The 26,977-nt window shown below is 36.4% G+C and overlaps 1 protein-coding gene across 1 annotated transcript in view; it reads left to right on the forward strand.

Annotated features, from left to right (window-relative positions):
* LRRC69 (leucine rich repeat containing 69) overlaps nucleotides 1–26,977 on the forward strand; it is a 91,651-nt gene that overhangs the window by 57,066 nt on the left and 7,608 nt on the right. The window contains exons 7-8 of the mRNA XM_037803327.1: nucleotides 15,512–15,613; nucleotides 20,065–20,244. Of these exons, the coding sequence (XP_037659255.1) occupies nucleotides 15,512–15,613; nucleotides 20,065–20,244 (282 nt within the window). The remainder of the gene's footprint in view (nucleotides 1–15,511; nucleotides 15,614–20,064; nucleotides 20,245–26,977) is intronic.

Raw genomic sequence — 26,977 nt, forward strand, 5'->3', positions numbered from 1 at the left:
TACTTTCAAACCATGCAGGAGGAGTCTGTCTCCTATTGCTTCCATTCCCAAATTTGCCTTTCTCTGAAAGTTGCCAGGTTGGCAATCAGAATGAGGGTGATGTGAATTTAGTCATTCCTTGAAAAGCTTTTAAAAACTTCTTTTCACTATGGATTATTTAGAAAATACAGGTAAGTGAAAAGGAGAAGAGTAAAATTATCCATAATCTGACCATGCAGGAAAAATCTACCGCATTGTCAACATATTGGTGTTTTTCTTTTCTACTCTCACAATTTAAGAAATATATATTTGTATATGAAGATGAATGTTTTTATATACATGCACATATAGCTTTTCCCCCACAAATGGAATAGGTACACATGCTTATGTTTTAGTATTATTCATACTTGTTAGTGTATTATTCATACATGCCTGTTTTATAATGTCTTTTCAGTTTTTATTATAGACATTTCCCCATGATTTAAACAATTTTCCCATATCTCTATGTCTAATGGCTGTATAGCATTGGTACATGTGTATACTTAAGCAGTACCATCTTTTTTGAACAGGTAGGATATTTCAAAAATTTTAACAAAAGTCTTTTAAAAAGTCTTTGGTGGAGGCCATATAGCTGATATTTGTGCATATCAGTAATTATTCCCTCAGGATAGATTTATACAAGTGTAACTGCTGGATCAAAAATTATGGACAGTTTTACTGATTTGATAAATGTTGCCAAACTTTACTTCGTAAATATTGTATGAATTGACGTTTCCAAGATTTCTGATTGGTTCTTTTATATCACTTCTTAGTCTTGCTTCATGTAAGCAGTTTTTCACAAATCTCTCTGAAGATATGAATTATACTAATTATTTAAGAGTCCTATCCTATTTGCTCTATTTACTCTGGTATAAATTCTTCCACTGATAACTCTCATGATGTGATTATCATGTACTTTCATTTTTAAACTCTCTGAGCATACTTTTGTATTTGGAACTTTCAAGATTCCCTGAAAGACAGGTAGCTGTCTTTGCAATCTACTTAATGGGAAAGGAAAAAATGCTGACAGGAGCTTGCATTGGTCAGTGAGAGTGTGGAAATGGTTGCAATATGCCAGCAGGTATAATGCATTCTAACAGCTCCCCATTACTCTTTGGTATTGCTGGCTGCTTAGGACGCCATCTTATCTCTCTCTTTTCAAAGAACTGTTTCAGCCAGGCTACATGTGCATGAGATTCAGGAGAGGGAGTTATGGGGGTGGGAGGGTGGGAGGTGGGTGGGTGCACATTGTCTGCTTGCTCCTGAGAAAGTACCCCTGTGTGCTGCCGTTCCACCCCATTCTTCTCTAGAGACCTCAGGGTACCTAGCTCCTCAGTTTTACTTCCATTATTTGTGGGAGTTCTCCCCTTGGCTCCCTTTTGCGTCTTGAGTTGATGCCTCCCTATTTACTTCGATACTATTTACTTACGGTTTCTGTTCCTGTGTTGATGTGTCTTCCTGTTTTTAAGTTGCTGTTTATTATTTTAAAAGCCATTCCATCATTTCTAGGTTTTGTAGGAGAAGGAAACTGCTAAATGTGCACAGTTTACCATCTTGAAACTAGAAGTACTTGTGTCAGTTTACTAATACACTTGCAGTCTGTGGAAGTGCCTTCACCTTTTCGGGTAGAGCTTAATTGAAACAAAGTAATGAATAAAAGAAGAAAAAATGGCAGATCTAGTCTTTTCTTTTGAAGGGAAAATAAGAAGTATGATTTGCCTGCTTTAGACATGTTGGTGTGGTACCTTAGTTTTCTAGGATGCGTTGAAATTTACAGTTGCTTTCAGCAGCCTTCATTTAATCTTCACAACCAGTGGGATGGATATTATTACTACTATTTACAGATGAGGAGCAGGCTCAGATAATTTACATAATATGTACAGAAAGGTTGTGTGGAAGAACTGGAATTTGAACCTAGACTCCTGTCTTTATGTTCAGCGCCTTCTCTATTCTAGTATTAAGTATAAAGTTATATGAAAAGCTAAAAAAAATGTGCTGTGGTTAAAATACCAGTGACCAGCTTAAGAAAAAGAAGAAAAAGATAACCAGGAATCCCTGAAATATTGTTATCTATTCTGATTAAAAAAGAACAAAAATATAATGAATGCAGTAAAAGATGTTTTACCTCCAAAAAGCTTTATTTAAAACCATATTGGGACTTGTGTGGAAACCAAGGCAGAAGTTATAAACTGATATTCCTTCTGTAGTTCCCATCATGAATCTGCACACTCAACTTTTAATTTCCTGTCAGGATAAGAAAAATGAAAGACAGTAGATCCCACAATTAGTTTTCAAACCATAAACAGCTTTCACAAAATCCTTGAATGTCTTTTTTCTAGCTCACTGCTCTGAATTGTTATCTGGTCTGAATAAATTGTAAAATAGAATTCTCCAATTTAAAGTGTAGACTATTCCAGGGCAGAGGTTGGGAGCTTTCATTTCATTAGAGTTCTCTGAAGAAAATGCCTTTTATAGAGTTTGGTTACTATTTATTCTTCCTTTTCTCTGTAATCAGGTATACAAGGCTTAGAAATATGGATAAAAGAGCATCTCTAGATATATAATCTCATACGCAGTGAAAAGACATTAATTATCTAACTGGACTTTAAAACCTGTAAAGAAGGCTGTTTTTGAAGAGTTGGTGAATCAGGATTGAGAATCTTAGCTAGATTGAGAAAAGCGAGAAGTGAAATTTTTACATTTTACAAAGGAAGATTTGCAGAGAACTATGTATGAGAGTTGGAGCAATGCAGAGACACTGGAGACTTTATCTACTGAGGGTGGGATGAGAGTATTCCATGACATGCTGGACTTGGTGTGCATATTTTCATTTAGTCCTTTAGTTGCAACATAAATGGAGTTTAATTAAAGTTATTCAAGGAGGTATAAGGAGAATCTCTTGGAGATTCAGAGAGGGATATATGGTAAGGCTGGGCAGAGCTCAGGGGTACTGAAGCTAGTGTGTGGTTCTGAGTTCAAGGAGGTTTGGGAACCTCAGCTGCATGAATTTGTAGGTCATCGTACTTGTTACACTACTGCCATAGGTTAGCCATGTTCCATATGCTGCTTCTGCTAATACCGTGTCTCTACGCCCCTATAACTTTGATGTACACATAGCCCACTCTCCAGCCCCTTGATAATAGCTATTCTATTTCAGCTTTAGGGTTAAATGCCATATTATTTCCATGTTTCTTTCTTCAGATCCTCAAAAAAAAAAACGTATGATTAGTCCAGTTCTTTTGATTTTGGATGATTTGATCAGAGCTTGCTGATTAGTCTATGACTGGCATTCTTTGGATCAAGTTTCAAGCCCTTGTTCAGTCGGTTCAGTATCCGGGTGGTAGAATCATATGGTATAAAACATGTAGGTGGCAGGGGCTCTGGGTGGAAGGCTTAAATTAGAAGGGGGCAGGGATCAACAGAGTAGGGATAGTTCAGCTGTCCTAGGATGTGTCTAATGATATTCCTGACTAATGTTTAAGTATCTTGAGAGCCAGGGCACTGTTCTTATTGAGATGTGAAGCCAGGGGAGCCTTTTGAGCAGACGAGTGACATGATCTGACTTTCGCTTCAAAGAAGCACTTTAGATGAGCTCTGGAGATGACTTCTACTTCCGTTTTGGTGTATTGCTTGCCTAGATCAACAGCATCTTTTTCATGAATCTTCTTTGACCTCTCACATATGATTATTTAATGTTTTGTTGATATCTCTAATAAGGCATTTATTTCATTATACATCTTTTTTTCATCTGCCAACTTTCATCACACTGTCACTGCCCCTTTCCTCAGTGGTTGCTTTGACAGCTGGTTTAGGAACCATCCTTCTATATGATGTCTCCTAAATAAATAAATTTAAATATTTTTATATTGTCCTATTTAATTTACTTATGTTTATAATTGACTAATTATAAACCTAGCTAAGTATGTGGTCATTTTAACAAAAATTGAGTATTGTATCCTTGATTAGAAATTGAACTTTTAATTTTGGGGGGAAAATCAGATCTGAATTAACCTTGTTTCTAATTATAATATCTTTAATCAGGAACTTACTGATTAGCACAAAAAGAATGTGCAGTCTAGAACCATCAGTGGCAATTCTGAATGGATAGTATCAAAACTTATGTTGCACATGTTGATGTATTACATGTAAAAAAATGGTAAATATTAGCAGGTTTAAAAGAAAGCTTTTGATATTCTCTATTAAGTTATTTCTGAAGGTATTTTAGGAAAGGCCTGAAAATTCTTCTTTTTATATAGACTGATTCTTAGATATGAGCTGAGGAAAATATTCCATTGCCTATTCCATTTTCTTTGTATTAAATTATGACATGAACAACTATTACCTTTAAGTACTTTTAATAAGAATCATAGTTCAAGATGATTATTTAAGGATCCTTATTTTGATGTATTAGTCAGGGTTCTGTAGGGAAACAGAAACAACAGGAAATATCTGTAAATATGAGATTTTATAAAAGTGTCTCATGCAACTGTGGGGGATGCACAAGTCCAAATTCCGTAGGGCAGGCTGCAAGCTGGCAACTCTGATGAAGGTCCTCAATGAACTCCCCAGAAGAAGCTGGCTAGCTGAATTAAAAATGAAAGTTCTCTCTTCTCCCTTAAAAGTCTTCAACTGATTGTATTAAATCCAACTGATTGGATTCTCTCCTTGCAGAAGACACTCCCCTAGTTGATCATAGATGTAATCAGCCATAGATGCAGTCAATTGATAATTTAATCAACCAGCATTCTGGTTGATTAGCCAGCCATGAAATGTCCTTGCAGTAACATTTGGTAAGTGATTTTAATACAATAAGAAAATTGGCTCTTTTGATGGCAATAGTACCAGGTCCCTTTGTAGGTGTATATGATTGCTGTTTTGAAACACCACTGGACATGCTACTCAACAAATAATAAACCATCCAACTGCAAAAAATTGCAAACAAACAAACAGGAAAACCACAAAAAACACAAAACTCCAGTTGTAGTGTTTAGCAATTGAATTGTAGGGATAAAAATCTATAATGTTATCTCTTTTCATCTCTATCTCTCTACATACTTTCCAGGTTGCAATATCTCATCACATTGTAAGTTTTCTGCCTGCTTCTTACTTCCTTTTCTTGTGCTGTGGGATCACCAGGTTTGGTGACAGGGTGAAATGAGTTGGAAAGACCTCAGGAAAGGAGGCCTATCTCAGTTCTCTTTGTAACACCTGAAAAGTTGTGTGCTACCATTGCCATGACCCCTCTTCTTCCCAGGCTACTTGAAACCACACCCTTGACAGCTATTAAGTAGTTCTGAGTATTATTTTAGTTTCTGTAATTAACATAAATAACTTCCTCTCTAGACGTGGGGAGAGATTTAGGGGCAATCCAAGAAGACAAGTGTTCTTGAGTTTGCACTCTATATAATTAATATATGAAATCGAGGTGAATATATTGGTAAGCAGGAAACTAACTTTTTGTTCTTATCTTCCTGTTTTTCTTATTTACTAGACAATATTAGGACCCAAGTTGATGCTCATGACTTTTAGAAACTCCTGATAAATAAAACAAAAGTCCCTGTAAAATTCACAGAATATTATCCTCTGATATGAGTTTTTACACTTTAAAGAACATTCAGAGTTTTCAGGGTATAAATGCTTCAGGACATGAGAAGTTTGTTATATGAGGATCCTGTTGCACTATTTGAAAGGGTCTCAGGAACTCTTGGGTGGATTTCCAGCTTCTAGCAACAGACCTTTTCTTAATTGGTGCCCCTAGAAACCAGGATCACCTGAGGGGTGACCCTGGGACAGGATTGGCCTGAAGCTATGACAGCTTTCTTCCTGGATGCCTGTGAGTACCCAATTTCCACTCCCCTGGGTGTTATCCCTTCTCCTCTAGAATTTCTTCTTGACATTTAAAATTCAGATGAAACATTTTTCCTATTCATGTTTGGCAGAATGTTTGTAATCCATAGAGTTCTCACATTTTACCTCTGTAAATAGAAACTAATAGTATCTACTTCATTGAAGATTAAATGAGACCTGGGATTGGAATGAGTCTAGCTGACTCCAAAGTGATTGCATTTAAACACAAGTCTTCACTGCTCAAGTGTTATATTTCCACCCTCCTTCCCTTTTTCTGTTCTACCATTTGTGTAGTACATGTCCTTTCCACCAATACCATTATCATCTGCACTGTTCTTTTGGCCCTTGGCATTCACTACCTTCTATTGATGAAATACCTTTTTGGTATGGATAATCAAGCATTTATTGAAAAACATTTATTGGTCCCCTATTATGAATTAAACTTCTGCTAGATTGGAGGACAAGGAAGAATAAGAAATAGTTCTTATACAAGGGGCTCAAAGACAATGGGAGATGGCCATGTAAATGATAAAATTAAAATGTAAATAGGGACATAATAATACAGTGTGGTTAGTGCCACAAAGTTTCTGAGTTCACCTCAATTATAAGCTTTTTGAAGGCAGGAATGAGACATTTCATTCTGCTTTCCATTGTTTCTAAAATAGAGCCCAATTCTTAGTAGGTGCTGGAATTTATCAATATATTGATTCATTGGCTTTAGTAAAACAGAGGCTATATATATTTGTTACATTTTGCTATGTGACAAATTTCCCCCAAACTTAGTGACTTAAAGCAAAAGCATTTATTATCTCATATGGTTTCTGAGGGTTATGAGTCTGAGAGTGTCTTAGCTGGGTGCTTTTGGGTCTCTCATGAGTTGCAATCAAGCTTTCATCTGGGGCTGCAATCATCTAGAGGTTTGCTTGGGGCTGGAAAGCTTGCTTCCAAGATGGCTCACTCACATGGCTATTGGCAGGAGGCCTTAGTATTTCACTGGATGTTGGCAAGAGGTCTCAGTTTCTCAACACTGGGTTTCTCCACAAAGATTCCTGAGTGTTCTCACATGATGGCACCTGGCTTCTCCCAGAGTGAGTGACCCAAGAGTGAGAGAATGCAAACAGATTTTACAGTTCCTTTTATGACCTGTCTCGGAAATTGCACATCTCACTTCTCCTTTAATCTATTTCTTAGAAGCAAGTCTCTAAGTCCAATCCACACTCAAGGGGAGGAGAATTAGCCCATATTGAAGGAGTATCAAATAATTTGTGGACATATCTTAAAACCATCACAATACACTAACAGCCAAGAATATTCTAACATATTTTTGTCCTCTAGCTTTGTAGGCTGAGGATGTAACTTCAAAAATGTGTAGAAAACTGAAGGCAGGGGGGAAAATGTGGAGGAATTGAGAATGCATGAAAGTTTAGGAGGAACAAGAGGCTGGCACAGGACAAAGAATGTACACAACCTACAGTTGTTACATTCTGATGTTTTTGGGTTGAAGGAGGCAAAAGAGAATGACTGTGGGGAATGATAGTAGGGGAAGAATGGAGAATAAAAAATAATGACAAGGATGAAAAGAGGAAAGAAAACAAAAGATTTTTGGGGGAAAATTGAGTAAAAAGTGGAAGGGCAAAAGAAGAAAAAAAAAGTTTTTACTACTGTACAAATATCTTTGAGAGAAAAAAACAAGAATGGAACTAGTCAAAAGTTGTTGCCCCGTTATGAATCAAAGAAGCTGATAGAAAAAGTCCAACTGGACTTATTTTCTGAAATTTTTATTGTAAGGTATCTGAGTGTGATTCTTAAGAGGCATTTTTTGGTAGTGATTCAGGTACCAGTGATGAACAGAATGAATTAAGATTTAAGATTAGAAGAATTTTATGATTATTTCAAGGAGATATCTGGAGAAAAGAAGACAAGAACTGCTAGCAGTTCTTTGTAGGAATTATTTAGAAATAAAATAGTTACCAGAGACAAAATAATTGTATCATTAAGGAGATATTATTGGACAAGTTATGAACAGATTGAAATAATGAAATGTGAAATGTAAAATTGTGATGGAACCAAGACAAGACAGAACTTGAAGTGCCCTTGCCCTATGCTCAGGAATTATTTAGTGGGGAAAGAGAGAGAAACTTCTGAGGTCACTCACTTTTCTGAAATATAGTTGTAGAGAAATTTCATTATGATTTTGTGACATATTTAGATATCAGAGGTACAATAACACATGGAGCTGATATAATATACATGTAACCTAAGTGGCAAATGGATCTATTGCTTTATGACACGGAGAAAGACAATGTATATCAAGTATGACCTGGATATTATTTAAAAGGAAAAGAGACAAAACTCATAGAAATAAATTAGCAAGACTTTGTCAGTTGTTTGAAGAGCGGCATAGCAGATGTTAGATAATACAAACAGTTGGTGAGAAGAGAAGTACCTTACAAACAGCAACAGGAGAAAGAAACAGTTGAATGGAAGTAGGTATAAGATTTAATTTAGTAGTGATGGTCTTCCAGAAAAAGGAGCATTTAAAATAAGGGTTAGTTTAGTGAATGTCACTAGATTGTTAAAGGTCAGAGAATAGACTTTAAAGAAAATCAGTGGAGGCCAACAATGAGCATGTTGCCTGATTCTTAAACATTAACTCACTGAAGAGAGAAGAGTAAAAGGTAAAAAAAAAAAAAAAAATTAAAGACTCTTGAAGTTAAAATTGGCAAAGCAAATTTTTTTTTTTTTTCACATTAGAAGGCCCATTTTTGGTCTATTTCCCAATGTTAAAATGAAGCAAGTGGTTTTTCCAGTGTTTCCATTGGTTATAAAAATAGTTCTCTGAAGAAAATTTTAGAAAATTCAGAAAAAAATAGAAAGGAAAATAAAAAATAAACTACTTCAAACCAATGACAGCTATTAATATGTAGGCATATTTTCTATTTTCCTATGCTTTGTTTTAAATATATGGTGGAAAAGATATTTCTTTTTTACAATTTTGCATATTGCTTAATTTACTCAATATTACAAGAATTTTCCTTTGTTGTTAAAAATATTTTGTATACATCATTTATTAACATTCTTATTTTGAATAAATTTTAAAGGCTGCCTTATATTTAATCTTAATATTTACTAAAACCTATTATGATATAAATTTTAACTAATAAACAACACATTTAAATTATTAATGGTTGAAGCCATTTGTTGTCTACCTACTCTGTTAATAATAGTTAATATTAATTAGGCATTTACTATGTCACAGGCATTGCTGTAAGTGCTTTATATAGATTATATCATCTAATATTCACACCAACCATATGAGGAACCTTTGATTATTATTCCCATTTTCCTTAAAGCAGTCCAGTAATGCTGCTCAAGGTCTCCCAGCTACTAAGTGTGGCAATTTGACTCCAAGCCAATTTAGCTCCAAAGTCCATCTTCCTAAATCCATACATCTTATATTACAAACTATGTACTGTACTACAAACCAGGGATATAATGGTTACAAAACCAGACACAGTCTCTGTTCTTTTGGAGTTATATGGAGAGACAGATATTGATAAAATTATTAATGTGATGAATATATAATTATGAACTAAAATCAGTGGACTAATAAGTTAGGTGAATCAGTTAGTTGAATGGAAAAGAAGCATTCCAGGCATGTGGGAAGGTCCTGGGGTGGGAGTGAACATGGATATTCAGAAACTGAAGGCATTCAGTATGGCTGGAACTCAGAAATTGCATGGGAGGGAGCTGTGGTCAGGGAATGCAGGATATGCTAAGGATTTTTATCTTTTTTCCAAGGGAAATGGAAAGTCTCAAAGGGTTTTAGGTAGAGGGGTAACAATCATATTTGTATTTTGAAAAGATCATCTGGCTATAGTGTGCAGGACATGCTGGAGGGAGGCCAGAGGGAATGTGGGGTGCACATCTGGTGGGCTTTTGCAGAATCCAAGTAAGACACAATGATACCTTGGTAGAAGGTGGTGGCAGAGGTGGTGGAAAGATGTGAACAGAGTCGAGGTATTTAAAGAGGTAAATTTGGAAATGTTGATGGACTAGTAAGTTTCTATGGGCTATGATAGAAAGCAGTGGAAAATGACCAAGTTTAGGGGGGCAGATCATGAGTTCAGTCTTGAGTTTAATGTGTATTTAAGACATCCAAGTGAAGATTTTGATAGGCAATTGAGTTTAGGGTGTGGAACCAGAGTCACTGGCATCAAGGTGGTAATGAAGGAGTGAGTATGGGTAAGATTGCCTAGGGAAAGAAGATAAAGTGGAAAGAGAATAGAGTAGGCTTTAGGAAGACTCTTTCATGATTGGGCAAAGAAAGATGAACCAGTCAAGAAAACATAAAGTGGGAGAGTAGGTTGACTAGAGAAGTAGAGTAGAATTTTCACAACCTCTAAGGGTACAATGGAAGTTGGTGATGAAGAATTTATTGTGATTCCTGTCTGACTGAGGAGTGACTCTGCAAACAGCATTTGATGGCTTGGATGCAGAGGCAGTGAAAGCTGATAGCAGGTATGACCCAGGGTTGGGTTTTGTAAGACAGATGGAGTGAAAAGGTAGAGGACCAAAGGAATGGCATATAATGTAATTTACCATATGTTTTTTAATGCAGGAAATATTTTTTCATATTTTAAATAATGCTGAGAGAGATGTTTTGTGCATAAGTATTTGTTCCCATTTCAAATATTTCTTTTGGATAAATTTCTACAAGTAGAATTACACAGTTAGAGTGAACTTTCAGGCTTTTAAATGACTTTGCCAATTTGTTTCCAATCAGATTCCCCTAATCTTGTTTGCATTGGGGCATTGTGTGTTCTAATAATTATTCTTTATGTTTTGACAAGCAAAAATTATGTATTCCCTGAATACTTATTTTGTGCTACTTTCTTTTAGCTAGCTGCTGTGTGCTGAGTCATTTTCTTATAGTAAGGTACATATGCGGTTAGTATAAGTTCAGAGCTCTTGCATATAGGAGATCTATGTATTGCTTTTGCAAATTAAGGGAAACTTGTCTGGATACAGAGTCCCTGGGTATAAGCTTTTCCCCTCTCAGACCTCAAAAGATCTAATTCCATTTTTTTCCTGACTTTTTAATGGTATGGAGAACTATGATACCAAAGTGTTCCAAGAAGGGGGAAGTGCATAGGTCCTGAGATGGAGAATGCTTGGAAAGAAAGCCAGCAGTGCTGAGTAAATAGAGAAAGAGAGAATGAGCACCAGGAGATGAGGTCAGAGATGGTGTCAGGGCCAAATCATAACAGAGTTGCATAATCCAGGACAAGAAATTTGTATTTCATTTTGAGTGAGCTGGGAGATCATCAAAAAGTTTTGAGCAGGGCACCAGTGTGGTCTGATTGATGTCATGAAGAGATCACACATTTGGAGATCACGCTCACCACACACAGACACACAGGCAAAGTGGAGGCAGAGGCCTTTCCAGGATGCTGGTGACAGGTGGTTAAAGGGCAGAAGTGAGGTCTAGTGGGATGGGGACTGTGAGGAGACACAAACCAGCGCCTCCAGATTCATTGTCCTTTCTATAGTAATGTTAAAATCAAGAGTGCTGGAGGGGGCTCTCTTCTACTTTAAGGCCCAGGGTATTGATGGCAGGGAAGGGCCTGGGCTTGGAGGACTTCAGCTGCTTCTCCATGGCCAGAATCAGGAGGGTCTCAGTGTGTGTGTGTGTGTGTGTGTGTGTGTGTGTGTGTGTGTGTGTATGTGTTCATAGTCTGAGAGTTCAGTTATCTCTTCTCCCTGGGCTTGGCTCTTGGCATCCTCTCTTCAACTTCCTTTAAGGATCTTCTCTTGGGACAAGTATCCAGCAGATACTGAGGGATTCTGACTCTGGGTTGTTTCCTGCCTATTTTCCCTGCCACACGTGCAGAGTGTGTGAAAGTGGGTTGAGTACAGTTTTTTGACTTTCCTATGTTCAAATGATATCAGCCTAAGAACTCTACAATTCTGATTAGATACCAAGGTTTATCATACATTTTCTTGAATTTCCCATTGGTTGTAAATCTTACTGAATCTTTTTTTAGAATTGTTAGTTAAATATATTTCATGGATGCCATAGCCTCCACCCTTAAATTTTCTTGCAAGTCGGCCTTCAGCTTATTTAGAAATCTTAGTTCTTGCTAAAGGGTAACCCTATGAGCTTTGAGATGAGTACACAGTACTTTGCTGTAGCCTATTTGTCAGTCCTAGTTTCAAGTCCATGTGAAATAGCCTCATTTCCTCCTGTTTACATGAGCACTGTTCTTGCTAAACTAGGCTCCTTCCTATCTCCCAAATTATTTTAGGTAGTCTGGAGCATTCTTCCCAATGGAGGAACTTGCTCATCTTGTGCCTTATTCCTGACACTTGGACTTTGTAGGAACAGTTATAACCATTTACCAAGTCTGGGGAAGAAGGCCTCTGCAAATCTAGAGCACCCAAGGAGAGGTGTGTTTGCCTGGGGTTTCTGAGAAGACATTCATCTATTTACCAATTATTTGTAGAGTATTCGCTATGTGTTTGGTACTGCATTTAGAGCTTTTGTTAAACAATCACTTTAGACATAGTTTTTAAAGAAACCAAAGCCTAATAAATGAATATGGGCTTTTTAACAGTAATTGCTACATTATTTGTAGATGCAATGATTAAATTATATATGGGGCCAAATGAGGAAACAAGGAAACAGATTTGGTATAGGCTGCAAAAGCTTACAGAGGTGATTGTTCAATCTTGAAGAAATTATCTAGGAGTGGGGTGAGTAAAAGGGCACAGCTTAACTGTGAGATAAGACATGGGTCTGCTGTGAGACCCCTACGAACCTCAGCAAGACTGATTTGTAAAGGTGAAGGTGGAGCTTGCTGGTATATATTGTTGAAGAAGTAGGTCAAGGAGAGCCAGGTATGACATACTAAGGCCTTAAGATTTATCCTACAGACAAAGGAAGCATTGAAGGGTTTTACATGGGTAGTATTACTATCAGACTCATTTTAAAACGACCACTCTGGCAGCAAAAGATTGCACTGAAGCCAATTAGAGTGTTGTTGCAATAATTCGAATAAGGTGAAGGCCTCAACCAGGCTGGGGTAGTTGGTTTGGAGAGCTGGTAGGAGGAGATTGTGTGAAAGTGGTGAGGAGATGGCTGGGATAGGGGGATAAGAAGAGTGGAAAGATTCCAGAAGTCTTAAGAGGGAGAAATAATAGGACTTGGTGAGAGATTCAATGTGAGTGATTAGGAAAAAAAAAAGCAAAATTTGGGGAAGACATCATGAGTTCAGTTTTGGAATGTTAGAGTTTAATTTGCTTGTGGGATTTCCAGCTGGAGATGTCCAGGAGACAGCCAGAAATTTGAGACTGGAGCTTAGAAAGTTGATTTGTAAAAGTGGCCCATACAAACAAGGATTGCGCCGAGTTCTTTGAATCCTTGATAATATTGAGATTTCCCGGTCTTTGCTGCAGCAAACCACCTCCACAGTCATATCCAATATTTTTACATCATCTTCACGCTCTAAATTTGAAGAATTCTAGTCCAGAATAGCAATCTGATCACTGTCTCCTGCCATGTTTTAGCTTTTATGGCTTTATGTATACCACATCTTTTCTTTTACTTCATTGAGACTTCATGTCTCTCTACTTCTCCTTTTACTCCTAGTTCAACGGAGCTTTGAACTGTTTTCTTTCTCTCTCCAATCTAGAACTTAAAGGACTTGTGTGACCATTATTTTTTTAGTACACACAGCCTGCTCATTCCCTCTCTTTCTGACACACCCATTCTGCATACTTTTTGCACTGGATCTGTGTTTCTGAATGCAAAAGGGAAGCACACAATTATGCAGACAGGGATCATCATTTATGCATAGACTCCAGTGGGTTCCTGAGCACCTTTATGTGATAATTTGCTTGTCCCGGCTTTTTAAGAAGACAGAAGGTAGATTTCTGTCTTAAAACCTCTAGTATATTCTAAACATTCATCGTTTTCTTCATGCCTCCTTCCCCGCTGATGCCTTACCTTACAACTCATTCTGCAGATGGTCTTACTCCCTATTCCAAAGACAAAACTGAAAGGATCATGTTTGATTCCTTTAACCATCCAATCCCACAACTTCAAATTTATCCACTGATGCACCAACAACTTTTATCCTCCAGCCTCAGAGAAGATAATTTAAAAATGTTAACATTCAAAATTGATTCTGTTCTTCACCTGATAATTACTATTTAAACTATTACTTCTTTCTTCTCTATATTAATCTCTGTGTATTGGCCCTTACCTTCTATATGCTCAAATCTTCATCTTAAAAAAATAAAAGACTTCGTTTGAGCCTTATTCTCCCTCCAGCTGCTAATGTCCTCTCCAGATTAGATGAATCTAATTTTTTGTGGCCTTGTGCATCTAAAAGGGGATTTCTCAACTCAGTGCTATTTACATTTTGGGCCTGATGATTCTTTCTTGCAGGATGCTGTCCTGTGCATTGTAGGATGCTTGGTAGCATCCCAGGCCTCTATCCACTAGATGCCAGTATCAACCCTCCTCCCAGCTGTGACAACCAAAATATCCCCTGACATTGGGGGGTGCTATTTGAGCAACACTGCTGTAATCCCATAACACTGGTTGCTTGAATAGGCATGTAAAAAGAGATTCTGAAAAGACCCTAACAATATTTTATTATCAAAGAAGTAACTGATTATACTACTGAAGTGTTCACATTAGGAAAGAATGTTCCTCAAGAAGCCAGGCTCATAGGCCTATAGTGCCTATAGAAAGTGGGTACAAAAAATATTATCCTGGGGAATCCTCAGAGTGGACAGCAAGACATTGTGAGAATGTAGGTTACTGAAACGTTTCTGCTACAAAACACAGGCTATTGAATTTTTTTTTTCATGTAAGGTAACATCTTTCTGATATAGTAGTGAGTTAGCAAGCTGGGGAGCTCTTTACCATGTTTGATGGAAAAATAATGAGAGGATTGTGGTCGGGACTTGAAGCAAGGGAAACATGATCCCTGAAATGAAATGCATGTCCTTTGAACCATGGTCAAATTTGAAATGAAGTTAATATAAATTAATCATATTTACATGCACCAGGATGTTCACATTCTGAAGCAGTTTGAAAAACAGGACTGCGAGTTTAGACATAAACAATAGAATAATATCCTGTAGGGCAGTTATTTTCACTGTGCAGTCCAAGTTAGAATGAGAATAACATGATGCTCCTCTGTTTCCCTTACCTTCCTCACTGAATGTACATGTATCATAAGACACTTTTTATAAATCTGGAGTTTGATGCATTTTAGAGTGCTATTTTTGATACTTGGTTTTCTAACAAATGTTTGCAAAATGTTCCCAGCTTTTGAAGTATTAACCCCTGTTCTATTATGAAATAGTTCTAGGACCCTGAATAAGTTTTCTCAGCTGTCCAGTGTTGGGGAAGTGATCAGTCATCTCTTAGGGCATTGCACTCATGTCAGGGTGAAGACTCTGATGCTTCTAACAACTATAGTATTATGTCCTGCTCTTAAAATACTAAAGTGGAATATAAATCCTAATTAAAGTAATTTCATTCTAATTTTATTGAAGATGTAGCCTCAGTCTACAGAGGTGACGTTTATTATATTTGTTAGGCAGTGAAGTTGTTCTTTTGTTTTAAAAGTTTCAGACTCTGAAGCTGAGGGAATTCTATTGTGAAGGAAACCCACTGCTCCTGAGGCATCCGGTTAAGGCTGTGCAACAGGAGGACGTCTGGAGTCTACAGGTGAAAGCTTAGGTCATTACACACATCTGCAAATTAAAGCCATGATTTTAAAGATTCTTGCCAAACCCGCCAGTGATTAATGTAACCCTAGTCCGTTGGCACCGTGAATCCTAGATGTAATCCCTTTGTCTTGCTTACACAATTTGATTTAATCCTATCTGATTTCTAGGGTGATTAAATTTGGAGAAATGGAAATATTTTGTTGGATGAAAAGAATGGAGAGAAATTTAATTTCTCTCTTAGTCTTCCAAGTAAGTTTTCAGCATTATCTAAGGATGTATTTGATTTGTTCAAAAGCAAAAACCCTGGCAGGGCTTTCACCTCTTCCATCCTCTTCACTTGTCTCCATCCCTCATAAATGAATGAATATGATTCTGAAATCATGTTCACTTTAGTATAACAAGTTGATGATATTAAAAGAAGGAATATGAGAGCATATTAGAGGACCCTTCTTTTGTGTTCTCTGATGGTAGAGGGCTTAAAGATTGCAGAAACTCCTGCATTTGCATGTGATTCTCCATCCCAGATCTTGACTTCCCATATCCATTTGGGTCAGCCAGTGGATCTATAGTTGAACAGGCAAGGTTGTCTTAAGATTTTATGGAATTGTATAAGGTTTTGACTTCCTGGCTGCAGGAAATCACCAATCTTATTTGATGGTTTAGTTTGGTTTAAAGTAACTTTTCTTTTTTTTTGCTTATACGTAGTACATGTTTATTATAGAAACTAGAAAATAGAGATGAGCAAGGAAGAAAATAAAAATTAGTTATCATATTATACTGATTTTTAAAATATTTCTTGTTATTAAACTAATACAAGCTCGTTTAGAGAAATTAGAAAACAAAAAATAAGCCAATAGAAGTTTATAAAAATGCTCAGCAATCCAGTACCAGAAATATAACCACTACATTTTCCTTGAGCTCTTCCAGAACTTTCTATGCATCCAGAAATTTTTAAAATTAAATGAGTTCAAACTATACATACTATTTAGAGAATTGTCACTCAAAATATTGCAAATATTTTTCCATTATCAGTAAAAATCAGTCTATAACATCTTTTTTGATGAATACACAGTATTATGTTATATGATTGTTCCATAATTTATTTAACTACTTTCCTATTGTTGGGCATTTAGATTATTAACAAATTTATGGCCTTCTGACCTTTATAAACAAGGCTATAATGACCATCCTTCTAGCAAATTTCTAGCTCATATCCATATTTTCTCTACAAGTGAAATTGCTGGGCCCACAAATTATCTGTTGTCAAATTCCCTTCCAGAGAATCAATCCATATTTCCACAAACAGTATTATTTGCTACTTTTTTGTAGAAAACAAATCTCATTTGAAATTTAATTATAAATAATTTTAAAAGCTGCCGTGTTTATTTTATCTCATCCTTCATATTGGATTTGTTTTCCTTGCCTCAAACATTTCAAAATAATAATAATAGCTACAGCTTTTAACAGGCAAGGTACTGTTCTAAGCATTTAACAGGAATTAACTAATTTAATCCTCCAATGAAGTCATTGCAAGCAGGAAGGTTCCAGGCCACGTGCTGCAAAATTGCTTCACAAAGTGGGGTGTGTGGGACGGTGAGGGTGGGAGGGATAGTCTTGATCACAGGAAGTTCTGGTTGGTGGAGGATGATGGATTAGCATTTAAGGGAGCTCTCAAGGGCAAGAACTTTGCACTGTGTCTAGGACCAAGACTCAGGGTGAGAGAACAGTATTTCTCTTCAAAACTGTAAGAACCTAGGAGCGCAAGGTATATTTGGTATAGAAATGACTGTTTTTTTACTTACAATATAGAAATGATTTGAGTATTTTAAAAGTATCTCCAAGAATTTTTTTCCTAGAGAGGTAACTGATTATACATTTAATATTTGTACTTAAATTAAAAGTCATTTCTTCTGGACATTTGGTCAACATTACTGATAAAACCACTTGGGAAATCAAAGAATTCAAGGCTTTAATTCAGGCTACATGTTAGTAAAGATTTTTTTGAAACTTGTCCTAACCTCTGAGATTTATGAACTAAAATTTAATGTTAATAACTAGATTATAATAAAAATAATAGCATATATTGCATTAGTAGATGGCAGGCCAAGTGCTGTACCAGTGTTAGCTAATTTAATTCTCCCAATCCTATGTGAGAGTATTGGGAAAATCCCCATTTTACACATATAGTATTTGAGTTCAGAGAGATTAAGTGATTTGTCCAAAGTCACACAGCCAATAAATCATAGAGCCAGGATTTAAACCTATATATCTGTCAGACTTCTAGGCTTTACTCTGTCATGCACATAATAACAATTGATTATGCACAGTTCCAAAGTTTATCATTCCTTCTATGGATTCATATTTGTTTTGACATTTTATAATTCAAACAGTATAAAAAATCATATGCAGGGGAAAATAAAAAAATACACCTGAAAATAATTTCAATTTGTGACGGAGTAAAAAGAGGAATAATGTCTGACCTACATATAGTTAGCTAGCAAATATTCTAATTTAGTTGTATATAAACTATTCCAAAGGAATAATGTATTTGTCCATAAAAGATTTCTTGACTTTTAAATAACACTAGAACTAAGCTATCATTAAGTTGTATGTCTTTAAAAACTGCCTTGTATGTGTCTCTAATATTGGTCATGGCAATAGTATCTTATTTTATATATACTCACATTTCCAACTGATAACTTTATATTTTAATGGTATATATTATTCTTCCAAAGTAACACATTGGCAGCAAGTTGGAGAAGAATGTAAATAATGGGTGATATAAGAGTTGTCAAGAGATACATTGAGTGCAACAAACATGTTGCCTTCCAGAAATCATAAGTGGAAAAAGTGAACTGTATTGCATTGTGACCTATTTATAGGTCCCATGTAATTCTGCAAATTTTTCCACCATCTGCTATTTCAAGGAGCGAATCCTTGTCTGAGTTACATGCAGCTTTATACTGAGACCTAGCTGTTGAATTCAGCAGGTAGCTAAAAACCTATCTATAAAGTCAATATCTCATTCAGAATCAAAAACTATGCTTTGTGTAAGCAGTTGGAGAAAGGGTGATTATAGACACCCACTTTAGGAGTTGTGGTAATATTAGTGTGAGAGGGTAATTTTTTCAGAAAGGATAGCCTCAGTCATGTAGCCATTCAGGAGAATGTGCTGTTGAAGGATCAAATGTTTAAGGAAGCCGTGCTCAGGGCTGTTTGCTGCATAAGGGCAGCTTTCCCAGATGCTTGTAAACCAGAAGGGTAGGGTGATTGGGAACAGGGACACAGCAATTCATAGGATTTTGTTGTTGTTGTTATTTTTAAGGTTGTTTAAGATTTTAATTGGAGTGAATGAGTAAAAGATTATGTATGCATGCTGTGTCCCCAAAGATCCCTAGTACGGCCGGACATGGACTATTTTAATTCCAGGGGAAAATCTTCCACTTTGGCCAGAAAAAAATGTCCCAAGTAAGTCAACCCCATGCACCATTAAAATTTCATGCAGTGCTTATGTAACATTTATACAGGACTTCCATGCCACTGGCATAAACAATGGGGGTCTTTTAGTGGAGTAAGGCAAATATTTATTTTGTTTTCTTTGTTTGGTCAGTGATGACTTAATTTCATATATTGTATAATATTTTTTCCTTCAAGAGAATAATGCTGTTAATCTTCATGGTGAAAGGCATCCTCCATTTCCTCATACCTCTTTTGTTATTTAATATTATTATACTATTATTGCACTAAGTCGCATTTCTGGACATAGCTATGTGGATTAGGGTTAATACAGACTTAATTCAGAGATTTGGTTCATAGACATCATTGAACTTTACCAAGATGACTATATTCATGTTCTCCATGCAGCAAATAATTTAGACCAGTGCTTCTCAAACTTTTACCTGCATACAGATTACCTGGGGACCTTGTTAAATTGCAGATTTTGATTCAGTAGTGTGGGGTGAGTCTGAGAGTCTGCCTTTCTAACAATCTCCCAGATGATGCAAATTCTACTGGTCCATGAAGCATTTTTAAAGAAGGAGTTAGACCCTAGTGGATATGACTGACTTAGCTTTTGAGTCCAGTCTGAACATTTGCACTATCCTTGCTTATTGTAATGACAGGTACCAGATTTTAATCTGAAATGTATCTAATTTTATAAAATATGTGATACAAATTTATTTTACTTGGGTACCTGCATATAATAGGCATAGAAATATTATAATGTAACTGACCTACTATCCTTACATTGATGAAAACTAAGTTATTTGCAATGTCAGTCATTTAAACATAATGCATTATATATGCTGCAGAACATTAATTTAACAGAAAAATAGGAATAAAAAAACAGGAATAAGAAAAATATAAATCAGTGAAATGTGAATCAATATAATGTAAAATAGTTATTTTGGAAATCATCTGAGGAACCATATCCTTCTTTTTTTAATCTAGGAAATAACATCAAGATTTATAATGAATCACCTAGGAGAAAAGAAAGGTTTTCTAATGCAAGCAATAGAGTGCTACCCACAGATCAGGAACATAATCTCTCAGAAAAAAGAATGTGCAATATGTGGAAAGTTCTTTTTAACCATATGGCTGGAATGTGTTCAATTCGTTCCTCCACCAAAGGTAAATGGTGCTTTTGTGTGAATACGAGCATAATTCCTCCTCCTACCCTCTGCCCTTACCTAAGTCAAACAATACTAATTAGAAATGAATCTAAGAATTGACGTGTGTGATAATATGATGTTAATTTTAGATAATAAATTTAGATGTGTCTGTAATAATCATCACCCATGCAATTTACGTTTACAGACACCCTTATTTATCAGAGCATGTCATTCTAGCAAAATTCCATGGAAACTGAAAAATTTAAATCAATCAAAAAAGAGGTGTTTTTTTTTTTTTTTTTTTTTTTTTTAATCATTTTTAATGAAACCAAAGCTATGTTCCCCTAGGGAGGAGAATTTCTTAGTAGTCTGGTGTGAAACTTTTGGTGGAGGAAAGCTAGATGGGCTTGTTAGTTTATGTCATGATGATGTTCAGTCACACTAAGTGTGCACTGATGTGCATACACAACATTATATCTCCCATGAGTTGTACAGCCTTGGGCAGTTCACATAGCCTGTGAAGCATGTTCTAGACCAGAGGTTAGCAAACTTTCTCTATAAAGGGCCAGATAAATATTTTAGGTTTGCAGATACAATCTATGTCACAACCTCTTGACTCTGTCTTTGTAGTATGAAAGCAGCCTTTGATGATATGTAATGAATGAGTGTGGTTTTATTTATGGATCCTGAAATTTGAATTTCATATAATGTTCATGTGTCATGAAATATTTAAATTTTTTCCCAGTCATTTGAAAATGTGAGAACCATTCTTAACTCACAAGTCATAAGAAAACAGGAGACTGACCAGATCTGGCCTGGGGAGCTTGTAGCTTCCCTATACTTATTGTAGACCATCCAACATTTTTTCCTGACACCAGAATTTCCTTTCTGCTCTTGGTGAGCACTTGACCTCCTTGGGTTGGAAGTGTCTGGTCCATACCTGAGAAACTCTATGAAGCCATCCCTGCTGCACAAAGATCCCTTAATTCCACATCTCAGAATGAAAATAGCTTTTAGTCAATGTATGAGGGAATACTACTGAAAAATTTTAAGAAAAAGAGTGACATATTCTGATTTACATTTTAAAAAGATAACTTCTGAGTGGAGACTGAATTCTAGTAGGACAAGGAGGTGAGGAGATTAGGTAGGAGGCTGTTGTACTAGACCAGATGAGAGATGTTGGTAGCAGTGGCAATGGAGAACAATGAATGGATTTGAGATATATTTTGGAGGAAGAACTCATAAGACTTAGACTCCCAGTTTTCTGGCCTAAACAACTGCATGGATGGAGGTTTTTTTTACTGAGGTAGGGAAGACTTAAGGAGGGCAGGTTTATTGGGGGAGATAGTAGTTCTGTTTTGGATATGGTTAAGTGTGAGAAGCCTGCAGTCAGGGATCATGAGCAACAAGAAGCCATGTCCAATCTGTTAGACGTGCTGGGGGATCTAGGATTTAATGTTAGTTGTGGATGTGTGTATATGTGTGTATGTGAGTGTCCATGTGGGGTTGGGGGCAGGTTTTGATGAGGAGCTGAATATATGACCTCCAAAGTCATTTCCATTTCTAAAGATTCTCTGAGTCCAACTCCTCTAGTTCTAGTGATTTAGTGTTAGCCCAGAGGAGTCTTTTTGCCAATGACCCTGAGTAGAGTGTCAGTTTACATCTATCTAGGCAGATCTTAACCCTGACCTCTCACCAATTTATTTATGAAAATTTAAAATAATACAGACATCTTACCCCAGACATGCTAATTCAGAATCTGTGGGGGTAGTGTCCTGGGCATCCACATTTTTATAAAGTTTCCCAGTTGATTTTCATGAGCAGTCAGAGTTGGGGTCTGCCCTGCTTGTTTAAGTCTGTCCCAGAACCACAGGGCAATGGCTGTGTCTTATTTACCATTGTAAGCAAGACCTCACTTGGTGCCTCACACATAGCCAAAAATCAAAGTGAAGTGAATTAATAAATTATGAATCAATAAATGAATTAATAAATGATGAAGTAATGAATATGAATTAATAAATTATCTTTAGTGAAAGGATGGAATTATTTTTATAAAGGGATATGGATAATAATAAAAATACGGTGGAGGAGGGGATAAACTCATTGTGGAATACTACTGGTAAACGCTTTAATAAGGCTTCTACCCTAACCTGAGTGAATCCTTGACATGGCTGCTTTAGGGCACATTGAAGAGTTTGCTTTCATTCAGTCTGCTTCTTGGAATGCATCTGCTGAAAGGCTTTCAATTTATCTTGCTAGGAACAAAACAAAGGCTTCTGAACACAAACATGTGTTCATTATCTGTGGAACTGTGATGACGCCTCTCACAGTCTTTGCTCCCCAAGGATAGTTGATGAGTGTGTGTGATTGCAGATAATATATTTTCACCAGCATTGTTAGTTGTTGTTTCACAGGTTTACATTTCATAAATTTCTTCAACAGCTGGATGGGGTCATTACTGCTTATATTTCAGAGCTACATTATCTTTCTCAAAACTCCAATTGTGGGAATTTATTACATGACATTCTCTATATATGGATGTCATGATCAAGTTCAGTAAGGACAACTTTTCCACCAACTTTTTATTTTTAAAAATTTGAAAGCAACAAAAGCTTTAAAGAATAGTTCAATGAACAGATACATACCCTTTACCTAGAGTCACCACTTTTAAATATTGTATTCCGTTAGCTTTATGTCTTGTTAATTTTTACTTTTAAGGCTATGTCTTGTTTAAAACAAATTTGATATTGTCATCAACCAAGAAAATGGCCTAACTAGAGAGATTGTGTCAATTTCTGGGGCAAAAATAAAAAAGTAGTTCCTAAATACAAAAATATGAATCAAATCAAAATCTGTCCTAAATACCAGGTAGAAAGCTTTTGTAAGAGTATCAGCAGATGTCACAATATTTATGGACCAGAAGATGTGTAGGCTATTTTAGATATGCTACCCATGCTTGGTCTGCATAGGATACATCCAGAGGGTACCGCTCTGTTTATAACTTCTAGGAAGCAAAGCACCATTTTTATAAGAGCCACTTAAAGTAGGTCATTTATAATCCTGTAGAATGAAATCAGGGAAATATCATTGGAGTTCATATCACCTGGTGTCAGGTACTTACACAAGAATACTGTCCAGAACACTACCAGGTTTCCCAGAGCAAGTAAAGAGTCAAAGATGTAAGTCAGCTATGGTTTTGGTATAGAGCTACTAAACATTTTCTCACAATGTCTTTTGCCAAAGTCTTTGAGACCACCAACCGTTTAAAAGTTACACCTGATAACCTCACTGATGTCATGTCTTCATGGATGAGCTTTCACTCATAAGAAAGGAATGATATTAAGAAATTAAGAGAGGATATGGCTCTCACTCCTCTTCCATATGAATCATTTCCAAGAAATTCATACTGTCAACACAATCCAGCTATAGAATGTTGGCACCAGATTTGCAAATATTTTCTGGGGAATGGGGAACCTAAAGGAAAGCTAGATTTTTTTTTTTCTCTTGATGCAGTCATGTGTGACATTTATCTTTAATAGACATTTTCCACTTGTCATTTAGAAAGAAGCATCTAATCAGAGAAAGTATCCTTAAACTGGTTACATGTATATGATGGGCTCTATTATAGGGGCTGCCTAAAATTAAGAAACAATTTCTACTGATCATTCAGTACCTTATACTCTTGCTATGGAAATAACTTTGAAAGAGTTGAATCAGCATTTATACTGGAAAGATTCGGAGTCTTTGTGGCACTTAGAATAATTTGAAATTATTTATTTGGTGTTGCATATGTTTGATGTCTATCTCTACCAATGAACCCCAAGCTCAAGGAATTCAAGGATCATTTTGTTTTTATTCACCATTGTATGTATAGAGCTTAAGTGCTTGGGACATGTTTTATTTCTACTGAATGATTAATCAGATCTCAATTGGAATACCAGCTCCCCTGTTTTACTAGGTTACTAATATGTTATATTAAATGTATCACAGAGGAAAATCTAGTAGAGCTGCTGCAAATGAGGGCTCATGTGAAAGTTAAAAAACCCTGGGATTGGAACGTCCCATGTAGCCAAAGAGCATTCAAACAATGTTTGAGGAGACATGACAACATCAAAATCAGAAAGACATTATATACCAAGGGAGAAAAGAGATCATAAATAGAAAAATGAGTCCCAAGGTTAGAAGTCAAGATAGAAATATATGTTTAGTCCTTAAAATGGGGATACAAATGTAATCTTGGTCCCATATATAACGTAGCTGTGAATTGCTCTCATTATCACCTGGAATGGATTATTATTGTTATCTTCAAGGGACATTTAATGAATATAACACATGCTAGATTACTTGTCAAAACTTGCCAAAATATCCTGCTTTCCACCAGGTGTGATCTGAACACCTTGGACAAGTTGCCATGTTTATTTTTTTAAAACTAGCCTTTCTTGACTGACAGATTACCTCTCAAAACCATCTGATGAGCATCTAGTCTCATCTCAAGTTTCTCTTACAGAAATTGCAACCTAATAACAGTAACCAGAGCCAACATTTATTTGATATTGTGTGTTCAATATCATTCTAAGCATGTCATGTGGAATACGTTACTTAATGTCCATAATAACCCTAGGATATAGATGAGAAACTAAAGGCATAGAGAAATAATTTAGCCAAGTTCACAAAGCTGCCAAGTAGAGACTCTGGGGAGGAAATTCACACATGATGTTCCTTTCTTTTAACCAGACATGCTGGACTACCTCTCCTATTCTTTCCAACCCAGGCATTCTTCATTTGTTTCAAATGAATTTAAGAAATTTATGATAAAAACTTTATTTTGTTATCATTTATTTATCCACTCAAACTCATTCAGGGGCTGGCAATACAGAGCTCTGGCCTTCAGGAAGTCCCATGCACCAGAAGTGGTATCATAATGTGACTGGAATATCAGACAAGTTAGGTTTGATGACCAGTCCTACCGCATGCCACCTGTGTCATCTTAATTTCCTCTTCAAGGCTAAGATTCCTCATCTGCAAAGTGGCAATAATAAGAGCTTCTCTTTCACAGGGCTGTGGTGAGTGATAAATGAGGTAATGCATAGAAAGTGCTTAGCACAGTGGGTGATTAATAAAGGTAGCACATAGTGTTTAATAAATATAGTTTTTTTAAGAGCTTTAAGGCCTTCACACAATAAAGAATGATTGCATTATTGTGATAAGCACTATGATGTAGGTGTGCACAGAGTGCCCTGAGAGAATGGCATCTCAGAGACATGGATTCATTCCCTGGTCTATCCCTGTGCTTGGTACTTGGAGAATTATGATGCATGTTAAAATTATTTTAAGAGGCATTACTTGCAAATATACTTTGAAGGCTGGGTTGGAGTCAGAACAAAGAACGAATGGACAGGCATCCAGGGGAGGGATCTGCCTGTGCAAAGATAACACTGTGCAAGTCAATTGCATATAACTAAAGGGACCTTATTGAGGGGGGTGGGGTCAGAGGGGAATGCGGGTGTGAGATCAGGCTGGCTCTTGTGTGTGAAGTTGTATTTTATTTTGAAAGCTACAGACAGTTGTTGAGGAGAGGAGTGGCAAGATGAGATTTTTGTTTGATGAAGAGAGACTTACACAGTGAGGTAAGAAGAGCAGAAGGACAGAACCCTTGAGGACAGCAAAATTAAAGGTGTGACAAAAGTGAGAGTCAGCAAAGCAGAATGAAGACGAGCAGTTGGTGGGGGAGAGGCAAAACCAAGAATGGTGGGCACAAATTGTCCAGCTATAAAACACGGATATGCAAGAAATAGAACCTTCTTATTTTTAATTCTGAATGTAGCCTCTATCTGGACCTCAATTCTATTGGAAACTTTATTTTAGTTAATTCCACATTCATGTGGTGATTTTTGGATGTTCGCAGTCATTTCAGATTTAAACTTGGTCACTTAGGATTTCCTTCTCCACCTTCTGCTCTCTTTCTACCCTGTATTATCCAACTTTTAGAGCCCTTAAGGAGTGTCCTGGCATTAGGAAGTGGGTGCAACACCCAGCTGATGTCCTCTGTTCCATGCGGGCATCCTCCGACGTGCATGGACTTCCTTTCTAGGTCTCATTTATGGTCATATTTCCATACTGGCATCTGCTGAGACATCCATTCCCTGCTGATCTCTGCTTATCCACCCTGTGCCTTCTTGTTCTGATCGTGGTGTCCCTATTGTCTGCTGGTCCTCTTCCAGCCACTTCTACACCACTCTCTGGGGCATGAGAAAATTTGGCTGCTTTTTCTCTCCAATATGTATTCAAGAATGGGCTGATTAAAAAGCCAAATTTAAGGATATTTAAAATTAAAATTTGGATAAAGAAAATATAAATTTGTATTACTGGGTTCTTTGTACTTGAAACATGCTATTTTAATGGGGTTGTTTAGATCCCTGTTTCCAGAATGAAAAAAAGGATTACATGCACAAAATTAATAGAAATGATAATTAGATTAATCACATTGATAAACAGTTGCTTTTATATTTATTTAAGATTTTATGCTACTTTTTCAGTTATTGTAGAGAAAAGATTATAAAACAAATACTGGGTTGCCTAGAACCCTCCCTTCTGTACCATAAAATACAACTATTTTAATTATTTCTTCAGGAGCTAAGCTTAGAGTTGCTGATCATTATAGCACTTAGTTTATCATAAAGGGAGAACCCATTTGATAATGCCAGTATCTGGTCGCCCTTGTTTTGGTTTACAGAATGTTCCATTTCTAATGT

Source organism: Choloepus didactylus, chromosome 14 (assembly GCF_015220235.1).
Source record: "Choloepus didactylus isolate mChoDid1 chromosome 14, mChoDid1.pri, whole genome shotgun sequence".
NCBI lineage: Eukaryota > Metazoa > Chordata > Mammalia > Pilosa > Megalonychidae > Choloepus > Choloepus didactylus.